Source organism: Lepisosteus oculatus, chromosome 4 (genome assembly GCF_040954835.1).
Source record: "Lepisosteus oculatus isolate fLepOcu1 chromosome 4, fLepOcu1.hap2, whole genome shotgun sequence".
NCBI classification, from domain to species: domain Eukaryota; kingdom Metazoa; phylum Chordata; class Actinopteri; order Semionotiformes; family Lepisosteidae; genus Lepisosteus; species Lepisosteus oculatus.
In genome coordinates, this window is record NC_090699.1 from 28,162,672 (window position 1) to 28,176,056 (window position 13,385).

The window sequence follows — 13,385 nt, forward strand, 5'->3', positions numbered from 1 at the left end:
CTATCGAACGCCGCAGTGATTGGATGCAGCCTGCCAGCTGGACTTTGGTGTCCGTGCAGGGAAATATGAATCAATATCTGGATAAGTATACCCAACACAAGTTGATATGAATTTAATTCATAATGTATTTACTTTTGGTATTAATAAGACTGATTAACGATAGTATAGCCGAATGGTTTACAGCAGTATAAACTTTTTTTTTGTATCTCTTTGTATTTTGCATCTCTTCGTGATTATATACAGTACCTTGCATTTTGATAACCCTCACAATAAGATCTGCCATCTGTATCCAGGCAGATTGTTATAGTATATGTGTTATATGCACCTGTTATGTATTAATAAATGTATATCATGTATGGAATCCGTGTGTTTGTGTCTCTGATCGATTGATTTTCTAATAGCCATAAGAATCACCTCGTGGTTACTGCTACAATTAATAAATTGTCCCAGTAAATTCACAAAACTCATACTGGCAATTATAATGAATAGTGGCAATTATACTGAATTATGTTAATGACTTGCCATTTTTTGCTGTAATGTAAATAAATTCAGTTGTGCAACCTGTTGCAATAATTCTGTGAAACCTCGAAAAGTAAATTTTGCATTGTATTACACTGACCAGTGCTACAATTTGTTATTCCTACTGTAAATGGTTGGTCCAATAGATATCCATTATTCTCATCATTTGCAGTGCAGTGTATCTTTGACTGATCTATGGTACTGGTGATGAAAAAAGGCATGTAGAGTTCTGTATGCCAAAAAATATTTTTTGTATTTCATTAGAGCATACTTCACATTCCGATGTATGCTTTTTGCATATGCATACGTAATCAAAATGCTGCGTGGACAAAACACTCAACATTTACTCCATGTCTGTATTTTCACTGCAGATAGATTATTTTAAAGAAAGAGGAGTACTTTCTATCTACTAAAATGCTAGAACTAATCTAGTAGTTTCTCCCCTGGCCTATCCTAAATATATTTAACTGCCTTCTTGCTTTGAAAAATCTTTTTGTGCTCTATAGCTGTTTTCTAGTTTTAAAATTCAATCTCCTCTTAATAAAGAACCCCCTACTCTCAGCAAAGTGAAAAAAAAATGCATTTAGTGCCACAGTTCATTCAAATCAGGATTTGTCTCATGCTCAACAAAAGCTTCTTAGCTGCGGAACTTGTAGAAGTGACTTCAGAATGGGCTCAAATGGCCTGCCAAGGACCTCATTCACAACTGCTGGAACTTATAGATGATCTTGTAGATTCCTCACAAGTTTTTCTTTACATGTTCAGATGCTTTTGTTAGAAGGGAATACTCTACAACAGTGATACACAACCTCCAATCCACTCCAACTCACAGTTCCACCGAAACAAGCTTGTAATTTATTTAACAGACAATTATCAGGATCGATAAAGAACAGTACAGCAGGTTGTATGAAAGTACTGCAATGGAAGGGCCTGCAATGTTTGTTTCTTTTTGGTAGTGACAGTTAAGTGAGCAACACATACTGTATGATCTTTAAACTGAAAATCACAAGGAATATGAGAAAAAAAATCATATCATGTATTGTACATTAATCACACCTATTGTGTTAGCATTTTTTAAACCGTCTATTGCAATTTGTTCAGAGGTCTGTTGTTATAAAATAAGTAATTACAGTATGTTATAAGGGAGTATCCTTACTATGATTTTTTTACTCAAGCTCTTGTTGCCGTTATTGTGCAGATAGAGTCAGGATTTTTTACAATGTCCAGCATTCACCTGGGTGATGAGTGGCAGCTGTTATAAATCAGCAACCTTACTGCACAGCAGATCAGGAAGTGAAATCAGATATACTTTCACCTGATGAATTCACTACTTCAGAACTAGTAATCTTATTCACCAAATTGCAGCATTTACAAAAACACTTTTACTCACCCCCATGCCTTTATTTAAACCTCCCCTTTACAAAGTCCTGGTCTGGCCCCTTAACAGTATATGGAAATATAAAAATGGTTCTATTCTTGGGCCTAGCAGATCAGCAAAACAAGCTTGCTCTAGCTGTAATCAGGTTCAGTATACAAAAGCAGAACAGTATCTGTAGAGGAAACTGGGACTTATGACCTTTTATTTGGGAACCCAGAGCCTTGAAATTATACTGCTTCTAGACAATATGTAAGCTATAGTACATTTAAAAAATACACATTAAAAGATAGACTTTCTTATGGCAGGTGTTTTTATATAATAAAAGTAGTGAAACTGTTAATAATTGTTTTGTTCTGAATAGATGACAAGTGGAGAGAAGAGGAGTGACAACATGAGAGGAGTTATTCTGCCAGCTCCAGCAAGCCTCCTGTCAGGGCTAATACACTGAAATCTGTGAAACCGCAGCAGGAAGGTGCTAGGCAGATAAATATTTTTTTTTTCTGTAGTCTGCTTCCAACACATCACATGGAGAGAATTTTAGTTTCAAAAGTTTCTTGCAGTAAAAATAAATAAAATATCAAAGTTATTTTTTAAAAAAGCCTTTACATCCCCAAGCCTCTGCTAGAGATTGAGAGTTATTCTTTTTGAGATTAAATCTCAACAGTTCATTTTTACATTTGGAATATTTTAGAAGTCAGCAGGAGATTTACTAGAGGTAAGCTGTATGGGGAAAAAGCTGGAGTCTGATTACTTGATGCTATTGTAACAGGACTTCTTTTGTCTGTTACAAGTTGACACAATCCCCTAGGAAACTGAATAGCATTGAATTTTCCCATGGTGGGAGGCCTGGCCTTTTGGTATAGTGGAATCTTACAATGAAGAGGTGCAGTGAGGCTCAAGGATGGGAGGTTCCAGAGAGAGCATGATTGAATCCTGACCAGGAGAGTGCTGCAGTTCCTCAAATGGCAGAGACTGATGCCTGTTAGTCACAGAGGTTGCTGTGGAGAATGAGAAAGTGCAACATGGCTTGTTGAGTCCAATATGATGATATGGTCCCCTACTAAGATAGAAAATGTTGAATTCTCCTGCTATAGAAGGTCTGTCCCTTTGGCATGGTGGAAATTCTTTACTGTTTCAGGAGGTGCTACTGTATATAACTCGGAGGTCAAAAGCCACTGAGAGACTTTGCAGGTGCAACTGTGTTACCACCATGTAGCCTGATTTAATGAGATTTCGGAAGGTAAGTAAGGCTGGGCCTGGTCAGTCCCGGGACAGAAGACCTCTGAGGAAATCCAGGTTGTGACTGTGAGTGGTGTTGGTGGACCAGTAAAGAGCACACATACTCCTGAACTACAGTTTAATGTTCCAAAACATTACATTTACAAATTTAGATGAACATTTTTCAAATTTTTAGTTAAATGTTCCCAAAACAACTGCCACAGACTGGTGCTAAAGGATACTGTGATGCAGGAGGTGCCATAATTGGGGTTAGACATTAAACCTGACTTACTTTTTACTTTTTTCGAAATAGAAGAGACAAGCAATGTCATGGATAAGCACTACTCTACTTAAAGTTCTACCTTGAAGCAGCTTTTCACTTTCCTGCCTGATCTATCTGTAGTTGGACATATCAGCATTGCACTTCAGTGAAGTTTGTCTCCTCCAAAATTATTCTTATTCTTATTCTTAGTACTACTACTAATTATTACAAAATATACTGGACCATTAGCTAATAATGATCTGCCTCTATCTTTTCAAGGACTGTTGGTTCTCTGTTTAAAGAAGATAAAGATTATTTGTTTCTATAATGCAGCCTTAAAGTGTCTCAATTTGACAGTAAGTTGCTTCGTACGCATAGACATTCTGATGTATATTTTAGGTGTGGTAACCGGAAGGATCAGCAATCACAGATATGCAAGATTTTACTATACATTATCATTTTGGGATTTTTTTAGAAAAGAAAGCAGTGCGATTTATTTACCACAGATACAACAACATTTTTTCAATTGTGAAAGGTAGATGTGCATTAAATAGGAAGATGACGACAACGATGATGATAATAATGACAATAACAACAGTAATTTTCTTTTATTTTACTGTTGTGCTCTGTGTGAGATAATGACCTGTTGCTCTTTTATTTTTAAGACAGATTTTACACTGGGCACAACACAGCTATTACCTACTGTAAATGCACTTTCTTTTCAGAGCTTTTTTCATTCTACTATTCATGCAAGGCCTAAATAGGCTTTCAGTACTACAGTATCTTTGCTAGGTTTGTATACAATGATTTTACAAGGGGACTGAAATGTGATTATAATATGTAGAAGTAGCCATTACTTGGAAAAAAGACTCCCAAGAAATGTAATGTGTGGGTTATTGGGTTCACACATGTAATTATATAGGGTAGTCAATAAGTAGGATCGCTCTATAGAGCACTTAGAGAGAAAGCATGGATTTTCTCTACAAAGTAAATACAGTCTATTTAAATGTTTTTCTTATTTTACTTACAGTAAATATTACATTTCTGTACTGTTGCCAATGTAATTGGTTTCTTAGTATCTGACAGCCGGAAAGGTATTATCTTATATAATTATTTTAAATGTCCTTTGTATTTATCTGTAAAATGGTTTATAAAGAAGAAACAGATTAAAATAAAATCTTTTCTCAAAGATGATCAATAAGGCATACAAAATCAAACAATATTGTTAGAACTGAAAAAAATAATTGTTTGTGGAATGTAGTGCTTAATGTTGAGGTGCAGGAGCTCAATGTGAATGGGATAGAGTGGATGTATGTGGGGGAATGGGCATACTGGAGTGTGGACAGTTTGAAATTAAGCACAAAGAATGACAAGTCCATAGCTGTAAGTAAACAAAATGTAATATGGAGGCACATGACTGTGTATTGAAGATTTTCCAGACTACCTGAAGTCTTTACTTGAACAGGTAATCAATACCCATGCAACCACAAAACTTCTCACTTCGTCTTGTTATTGAGCCTGAAGCAACAGCCGATTAAAAAATGCTTACAAAACCTCTGAGTTTGTAAAGCTTTTAAAGGCAACACTATGTTTATGCACGAATTAAGAACTAATGCCAAGACATGGCTCCTTCAGGTTTTGTTTCATTAAAGAAGGTAACAATAGTTTCAGTAAGTAAATGAGAGATCAGGATGGATGAGAAACTGAAGGTTCCAGTGTGTCCATGTTCTTCTGACTGGGCCCAGCTCATGCCTCTTTGCTCTTCTCCTGCAGATATCCGGGGCCTGCAGAGCTTCCTTGACCAGGCATCACGGCTTGGACTCGACGTGTCTCTGCAGCGTGTCGACCGCAATATCAGCCGTGTCTTCGCCAACCTCTTCACCACCATGCGGACAGAAGAGCTGAACCGCTACAGAGACACCTTGAGACGTGCCATTCTCCTGCTGAGCCCCCGTGGGGCGCAAGTTTTCATCCACCAGGTCAGTCCACCAGGACAGCGTTGCACTCTACTTATTAAAACAGTCATCAATCAATCATAATGATATTAGTTGGACAAGCTTTTCAGTAAGGTTCCAATTAGAGTTTTATATGTGAAGCTAGATGATTCTGTTCTACTGTGAAGCAGCTTCTCACTTCTCTGCTTGATCTATTGTATAGAAGGATATATCAGGATTGCACTTCAGTGAAGTTTGTCTCCTCCAAAATTATTATTTTTCTTTTTCTTATTTCTTCTACCAATTATTGCAAAATATACTGGAGCATTGGCTAATACTATATTTTCAAGGACTATTGGTTCTCTGTTTAAAGAAGAGATAAAGATTATTTGTTTCTATAATACAACCTTACAGTGTCTCAATTTGACAGTAAGTTGCTTTGCACGCATAGACATTCTGATGTATAGTTTAGGTGTGGAATCTCGAAAATTGTAATTTCGTGAATGTTCAGGAAAAGAAAGTGTAACGAACAGTTCTTTCCGGACCCTATGCGGATGACACAATCCGACGGAGTGGGGAAACACTAGGGAAACGTCATGCAGGAATACGGGGCAGAAGACAGGGGGGCGTGTCCACGGTGCGCTGGTGCACGGGGGAGGTGTGGCCGAGGCGAACAATCCGAGAGAGTAGTCCTTAGGGAATATCCAAAACACACGAGAAAGTCCAAAACCAGAAGATCCATCAGAACAAGTTAAAAACCACGAAGGCCGGGTCGGAACCAGCGGACGGGGAACGGGAACGGGAACCGAGGTTAAAACCTTAACGGGACCAGGCGCTTCCAGGTCCCGGACTCGCACGATATGGAAATCAGATGCAGAGCCCGGAAGAGCGTCAGCGCCTGGGTTTTAAGGTGGGCTGGGAATAGGGAGCAGGTGCATAGAATAAAGTCTTTAGTGAAAGGGCTGGAGCACCCTTAAGGAGGGGGAACTAATATCGTGACAGAAAGCAGTGCGATTTATTTACCACAGATACATCATTTGTTCAAATGTAAAAGGAAGATGTGCATTAAATAGAAAGATGATGACGATGATGATAATAATGGCAATAACAATAATTTTATTTTATTTTACTGCTGTGCTCTGTGTGAGATACTGACCTGTTGCAGGATACCAGTATTCTGTTAAACTACTGAAACAGCAATATTAGAGGTTGATCTCACAAGTTTCATGTTTCTTACCACTTTGGTTAAATATACTTCAGCAACTTATCCAGATAGTTATTTTTTGAAAATTATGTTTTAAAAATAATGTGTGAAATGAAACAAAAATAAGACTTAGTTAATTTGGGTTTAACCTGCCAGGTTATGGGAATAACAACATTCTCATGAAAGATGATGAAGGAGTAATTGGAATTACTAGTTGGAGAAAAAGAGCTCCTGAAAGGGCAAGGAGTGGAGGGAAAGGAAGGGGAGTCTTTTATTTATATTTAGACAGAACATTTTTGGGACTTATAGATGGATAGTCCTTCTCTCTTAAACTTCAGTTATGATCTCCATTAAGCATAGACGTTTCAGAAAGAAATGCAGATTAATGGATTGCATTAAAGGCTTTGCTCCCTGTATGCAATCCCTTAGATACTTACTGTTCCTATGGAATTTATGCACTTGGTTTGAATATAAGGCCCTTAAATGTTGTACTCATTTAGCCAGACAGTAATTTATGTCTACAAAATCTTCAAAAGATTTCTAAAATATGTTGAATGATTAAAAAATGAAACTAGTTCATTAAGGATCTTTTCCTAAAAGTAAGAGTCTGCACTTACTACATAATACTTGTTTATTAAAAATATCCAGAGGGTATTCATTTGTAGAGGTGCTCTCTATTAATAATGGTTTAAAGAAGCTTATTTAGTTGCCCGTGGAGGGTTCTGCTATTTGTTTTGTTGTTGTTTTTGCCCTCAGTTTTACACAGTGGACTTACTGCCAGTGTGCTTGCATGCTTCATGCTGTTGTTGTTTGCATTTTATTTTTGTAAATCGTGCTGCTGTCTTGTTGTGCTTGTCAGGTCTGACAGGTGAACAGTTTTCAAAGATGAACCATGAGCTGAGCTTCAAGGTCTTGTATATGAAATCTTTTGTTCATTTTACTGGAAATCTGCCACTTTGCACTGAATTCAAGTAGCTGAGAAATTTCACTTCTTCAGTTTTGGACATATACAGTAACTGATAAAAAAGAAATGGTTTGCACGGAATATGAACAGTTGTCACTGCTTTGGATGGTAGTCGGTCTGTTATATTGTCATAGTTTATTTTACAGATTCAACAGTAATGTTGAAAAATGAATCCATAAATTAATTTAACAGTAACTTTGTTTCTTATAATGTATGTCTTGTTCTTATTGTTTGTTTTTGACAAAATGTTAATGCTTCTCTACTTTACAGTACATGACAATTGACAAAATGTAAAATGCCATATTTAAAGGTATACTAATGTATGAAACTACACTACATACTGTAAATGATTAAATTTAATTATCAAAATAAAAAAAACCTAATAAAATATGAAACATAATATCAACAAGGTTATAGCACACTAAAGCTGTTTTGCTGAATCAAGCTGAGAGGGTCCCTTAAACTGCCTGAACAAAAATGCAATCAAAGTGTTTGGAATTCAGTGCTGTTCTCCCATTATTATGAATGACATGTAGGGCATCACGTTTGCTTACTCTATGTTCTTTGCAGCAGATACAGGAAATATTATTTCTGTTAAATCCCCAGAATTTTTTGGAAGAAACATTTTAATAAAAACATAGAGTTTAATTAATATTAATAAAGTGAATATTAGTGAATAGCGAATATTAATGAAAGACATTTGCTTGATGATTTAGTAATCATGGTTTTAGCCTTAGAATCTGAACATGGGATGAATGGATTATCTAAAATGTAAAGTAACAGATTGATGGCCAGACTATGTACATACAGTATGTTTGTTTACTGCTGGGGAGAAGGCACATATGCTCTTCATAATCTTCTTAGTATACCAATAACACAAATATTTTTTGGTAAGGCCATTACCATTGAATAGTTACACAGAATGAAAAGTCTCACATTAAAAACATCTAAATATTGTATTCAGTGTTCATTTCAATAACTACAGTCAATGTAGCTTGCTCTTTCAAAATTGTGTTTCAGAAGGTATCTTCACAGTTGCATGAATTTTATATAAAATAATGCAATAATCACATGTAGTTATACCCTTCCTACTTAACATAATGTGTTAATGATTTGGACTTTGGTATGTAGGAACAAAAAAGAGGACACCAAAAAGATCTCTTTATTGGTAATGCCATGGATTGAAGCTAGCATGTGCAATATTTCAGATGAGCAGCTCTGTACAGTATCTCCCACAGCTCTTTATCCCCTTCAGTCTCTTCAGACTATAGCTAATACTCTTTTAACATGAGCATTTCCCATCCAAGGCAGGATGAAGAGGGATATGGAATTCTGGGAAATCCCATAAACCTCACGTCTCTTCTTCTCTCTCTGAGCTCAGTCCACTCACCTTTACCCCCAATGGCTGCTCAGTCTCCGAGAGTGGATTACACTAGATAATCCATACTCCTGCTGATGTTTTTGTGTGTGTAAGACTGCATGTGTTTCAAAGTATAGAGGAAGAACAGATCACTAAGCTTTAGTCTCTCGAGTCTTTAAGTTGTGTCTTTTTAGAAAGCAGAGTGTAAAGCACATACAATACTTAATTATTACAAAAAGTGGAAAAGGATTTTTAAAAGGATACAAATTCAGCAACACTACAATGCCCATTCCAAGCAAAATACTAGCGTAGTCTGTTATGATCTTAAACCTATATTCTAAAGTTTTTTATATGTTTTAATTGTTTAAAAATGTTTTTCTTAGTTCTGTGATAAATCAGCTTTAAAATCAATAGCTACCCTGCTGGTAGCTATTTTGTTTAATACCAAAAGACATTCTTAAAAGTTACAAAGTAAAGCCTGCAGTCATTTCTTTAAAAATAGAAAGAAAGACAATAAGAGCAGAAACAATTTAGAGATTTAGGCTACAGTGGAGTATGTCGTACAACTGGCCATATGTGGAAGTGTTCTTCCTACTGTATATGACATCTGTTTTGTTTTTCACTACTTTTTTACTGCCACCACGATTTATTTTTCTTAAGCCTTAATATTGTTGTACAATGATTTCCTTTGCTTATTTCTGTTTAAACATGAATACTATTAATGCTACATTAATACTAGTTTATTCTTAATACAGGAAAAAGTAAAACATGAGATAGAAGTGTTGAGCTCCATCAAAATATCTTGCCTTAATACTGCTCTCTGCAGAAATATAACTTCTGAATATCAGAACATTACAGCGTTGTTCCCTAAATTATTAGGACGGAATAAAGGCTATGCTTATCACTGTGGGTAGTATTAATTTTCATACTAGATGTACAACGTGAGATGTAGAGGAAAGTGTGACCCATACTCAGACAGAGGTGTATGTTAGTCAGGGGTGCAACAGTAGAGAGAACCACATCAGAAAAACATTGCTAAAGGGATACCTGCTGAGAAAATCTTCCTTTAAACCATGGGGAGCTCAGCTACACTACTTAAACAAAAGCATGATAGTAAAGATCAGTCTTAAGTCTGTTTTTAGACATACTCACTTTCTGCACTTGTTTTCTGAAAGAGATTGTGAGGGCGGAATGTACGAGACTCTTAAATTTACTTCCTGCTGCTCTGCTACATGCCATTCTGCATCACCTACAGTAGATAGTAAGGCAAAGCTTCTGGTTTGTAAAAAAATGAATCCAGGAAACCCAGGGTATGCAATGCTACAGGTCCTCATAGTAATCTACAAATTGTACAAAAGAAACAAGAATGTTATCAGACCTCTGTCTAAGACATTATGAGACGTTTAACACAATCCTTCCAATAGTTGCTCAAGAAAGGGGTAATACCCATTGAAGTTTTGTCAATGTATTGCCCTTTCATTACATGGGTGATGTACAAGTACCACAAGGGGGTTACTTATCAGGAACAGTGATTTTCCTAATTTATGTTAATAATCTTGATTCTGGTATAGTTTGAAAACTATTCAGATTTGCAGGTGATACTGAAACAGGAGGATTAGCAAACACTGTGAAATGAAGAAATGAATTAAAAAAATATCCATACTGGGAAGATGACATGTAATGTAGACAAGTGAAGAGTGTTACATGCAGTTAGCAAAAGCAAGATATACTGTAGCTATAAGGTAGCTACTAAATACAGAGTTTCAAAGAAGATACTAATGGAAAAGACAAGTGTATTTGTTGACCGTTCATTTTCATCTTCTTAATGTTGGGAAGCATTAACAATGGCAAAAAATTACAAAATCAAACATGATGAACAAGAAACAGGGGGCACAGACGACAGCTATACAGTAGAAGAGCACATTCAAAATGGAGAACACAAGCACAAAATGGTAGTATGGAACAAACTACCCAGCAATGTTGTTGAAACTGATACCCTGTTTTCTGGCTACATGATCTAATAATCAAGGTAGGTCAAGGAACCTCCTATTTTTTGTATACTTTATTATTTCCTGATGTGTCACATTTGTCCAGCTTTAGATCTGTCCACCCTTTCACAGGTTCAGGACAGAGGTGCCAGAGATATTAAGAAATTAAGTGATTTTATTCAATTGTTATTGGTTTTGAGAGCAAGAGCACAAAAGTACACTCAAGATGACCTGAACTATGCTCTCCACTTAGGTACTGTTAATTCAAGGACTGGCAAAAGCAGAGGATAAAAGTTGACAATCCATCAGAGAGGCACTCCACTGTACTGTATGTCTTGAAGGCCAATAAATGAATTGGTTAACCCCAGGGCTGCAATTCTTCTCCTGGCTGAGAAAAAAAACTTTGGCCTTGAGGGGTAGAACTACTCAATCCTTTCTAGGAAGCAGCTGACACACTCCATCTCCCAGTGACCTGCAAATCTCTGCTGTCCTTCATTCTAGACACCCAGTTAATCTGGCAGCTATCTGCTTGGAACACAGGACTCAACTTTACATGTTGTAGAATAGAGAATGAGGTGTATATTTATACTGGACTTCCCACCACAGTTTAATTTCATCTACTTTTCTTCCCTTGTTCCTCTTTTATAATATTTACATTCTATGAGAAAGCAGAAATAGGCTGTTCCTGGGAGAGAGATTGAACAGTGTTCAGGCAGGCAGGGGTGATGATAAATGACATACAGTATAGAGATGGGGAGAATCCTGTGTGGGAGGTGTTTAGGAGAGAACGTGTCTGTCTGAGGAGCTGTGAGGAAATGAAGATCTGTGGAGGGGAACTGATAGGCTGGGTTTTCAGTTTTTCATTCATCACTCAGCAATTCAGAAAGGGGATTTTTATTCCACAAGTGACTCAAGAGAGAGCAGTTTCATGTTGGGGGCTAGAAGGTGAGGAATCAATTGGATGAGACTGAGATCAGGGTGATTATGAGGTTTTCTATAAATGTTTTGTTTCCAGCATACTTGGCATTGGTCCTCATAGGGAAAGCCAAACTCAATGGTGTGTTGCAAAACCCAATGTGTTCACATGTCTGTCTGCCAAGTTAAGCACTGGAAAAACTGACCTTATGCTCATTTTTTCAATACAAAAGACCTCAGGACTATTAGAGGGAACTATCCCTTCAACTAGCTGGTGTCAATGACACACAAAGCTGGGTGTCTCATTCATTCTAGAGATAAAAACAGATGACATTACTTAATTTTATATCAAAACAGAAAACAGAAAACAGAAACACCAGACCGCCCAGCAAAAGCCTATGCTACAAAAGGGAATAAAACAATGTCAAATCAAAATTAAAACTGATAGTTTTAATGTCTGGCACCAACAATCATACCATAGTCAAAGTCACTTAGATCACGCTTCTTCCCCATTCTAATGTTTGGTCAAACAACAACTTAACCTGTTGATCATGTCTGCATGCTTTATATATTAAGTTGCAGCTACATTCACTGTTTTGTTATTTGTGTTAACAAACAAGTGTACCTACTTTAATAAAGTGGCCACTGAGGTATAACTTTCATGGTATACCACTTGTTTTTCAATTATGTTGATGGCAAATTTTAGGAAATTCTAGGGAGAGATTATAGAAGGCTGATACATCCTGGACCATAGTCTATTTATCTTACAACAGGGCAAGCATGGAAGGAAACTACAGATTACAGAGTTCTGAGTAACAGCATGCAGCTGGGGAGCATGGAAGGAACATGTGATCCACTCTGAAGGAAATAGAAAAAGAGAAACTGCCAGATGAATACAAAATTAGATGAGTACAGACACTTGGTCATAAAACCTCAATGGAAGAGTCCTGTGGACTTTCCTAGCTGAAGCCAAGATAAACTAAAAAACATAGAGATCCTCTCGGGAACAAGACAGATGAGAGAGAAAATATCTCACCTGACAGACTGCTTAGTTAACCTCTGAAATCTTTTGCATCTCTCAATAGAGACAAAAGTGAGCATCATTAAAGAGAACAATAAAGTAGAAAATGAGCTCTCTTTTTAATACTTGCTCTGTTTCCAATTGTTTCTTTGGAATCCACCCTGATTAAAGGTCCCAATGGCACAAAATCATAGCCTTGTTTCAGTTATAAGTGGTAATTCATTAGTTCTGTTAAATCCTAATGCATGCGAGAGAGAAAAAATATGTGTAAAATATTTGGCATGACTTACCTAACTGAGGCAATGGCAGCCTATCTGAAAGGATAAGTTTCCCAAACCCGCCCTGACTTTTGTTAGGATTGAGCAAGGGATCTGATTCAAGGGTGTACAGTAGATGGAGAGATGAGAAGAATGAGATACAGTACAGTACATGATACAATATAGAGATACATGAAGGGAAGCCCTGGGTTCAAGATTTATATACATACAGTAGGTACAGTATGTAAGTGGAAGTATGTGACATCAGGATCCAAGGTTCCTCTTAAACTTCTGTTAGAAATTCTATTATCTTTTCAGCATTTACTGTTTAATAAATGTAATATATACACAAAACTAGAAAAACA

The 13,385-nt window shown here is 36.7% G+C and overlaps 1 protein-coding gene across 3 annotated transcripts in view; it reads left to right on the forward strand.

The window, feature by feature from the left end:
- The window catches only part of LOC102693145 (glutamate receptor ionotropic, delta-1), a 354,553-nt gene that overhangs the window by 197,192 nt on the left and 143,976 nt on the right, over nucleotides 1-13,385 (forward strand). For all 3 annotated transcript variants that reach the window (XM_015347054.2, XM_006630422.3, XM_069189014.1), the window contains one exon: nucleotides 5,151-5,356. In XM_015347054.2, coding sequence (XP_015202540.1) covers nucleotides 5,151-5,356 — 206 coding nt within the window. The remainder of the gene's footprint in view (nucleotides 1-5,150; nucleotides 5,357-13,385) is intronic.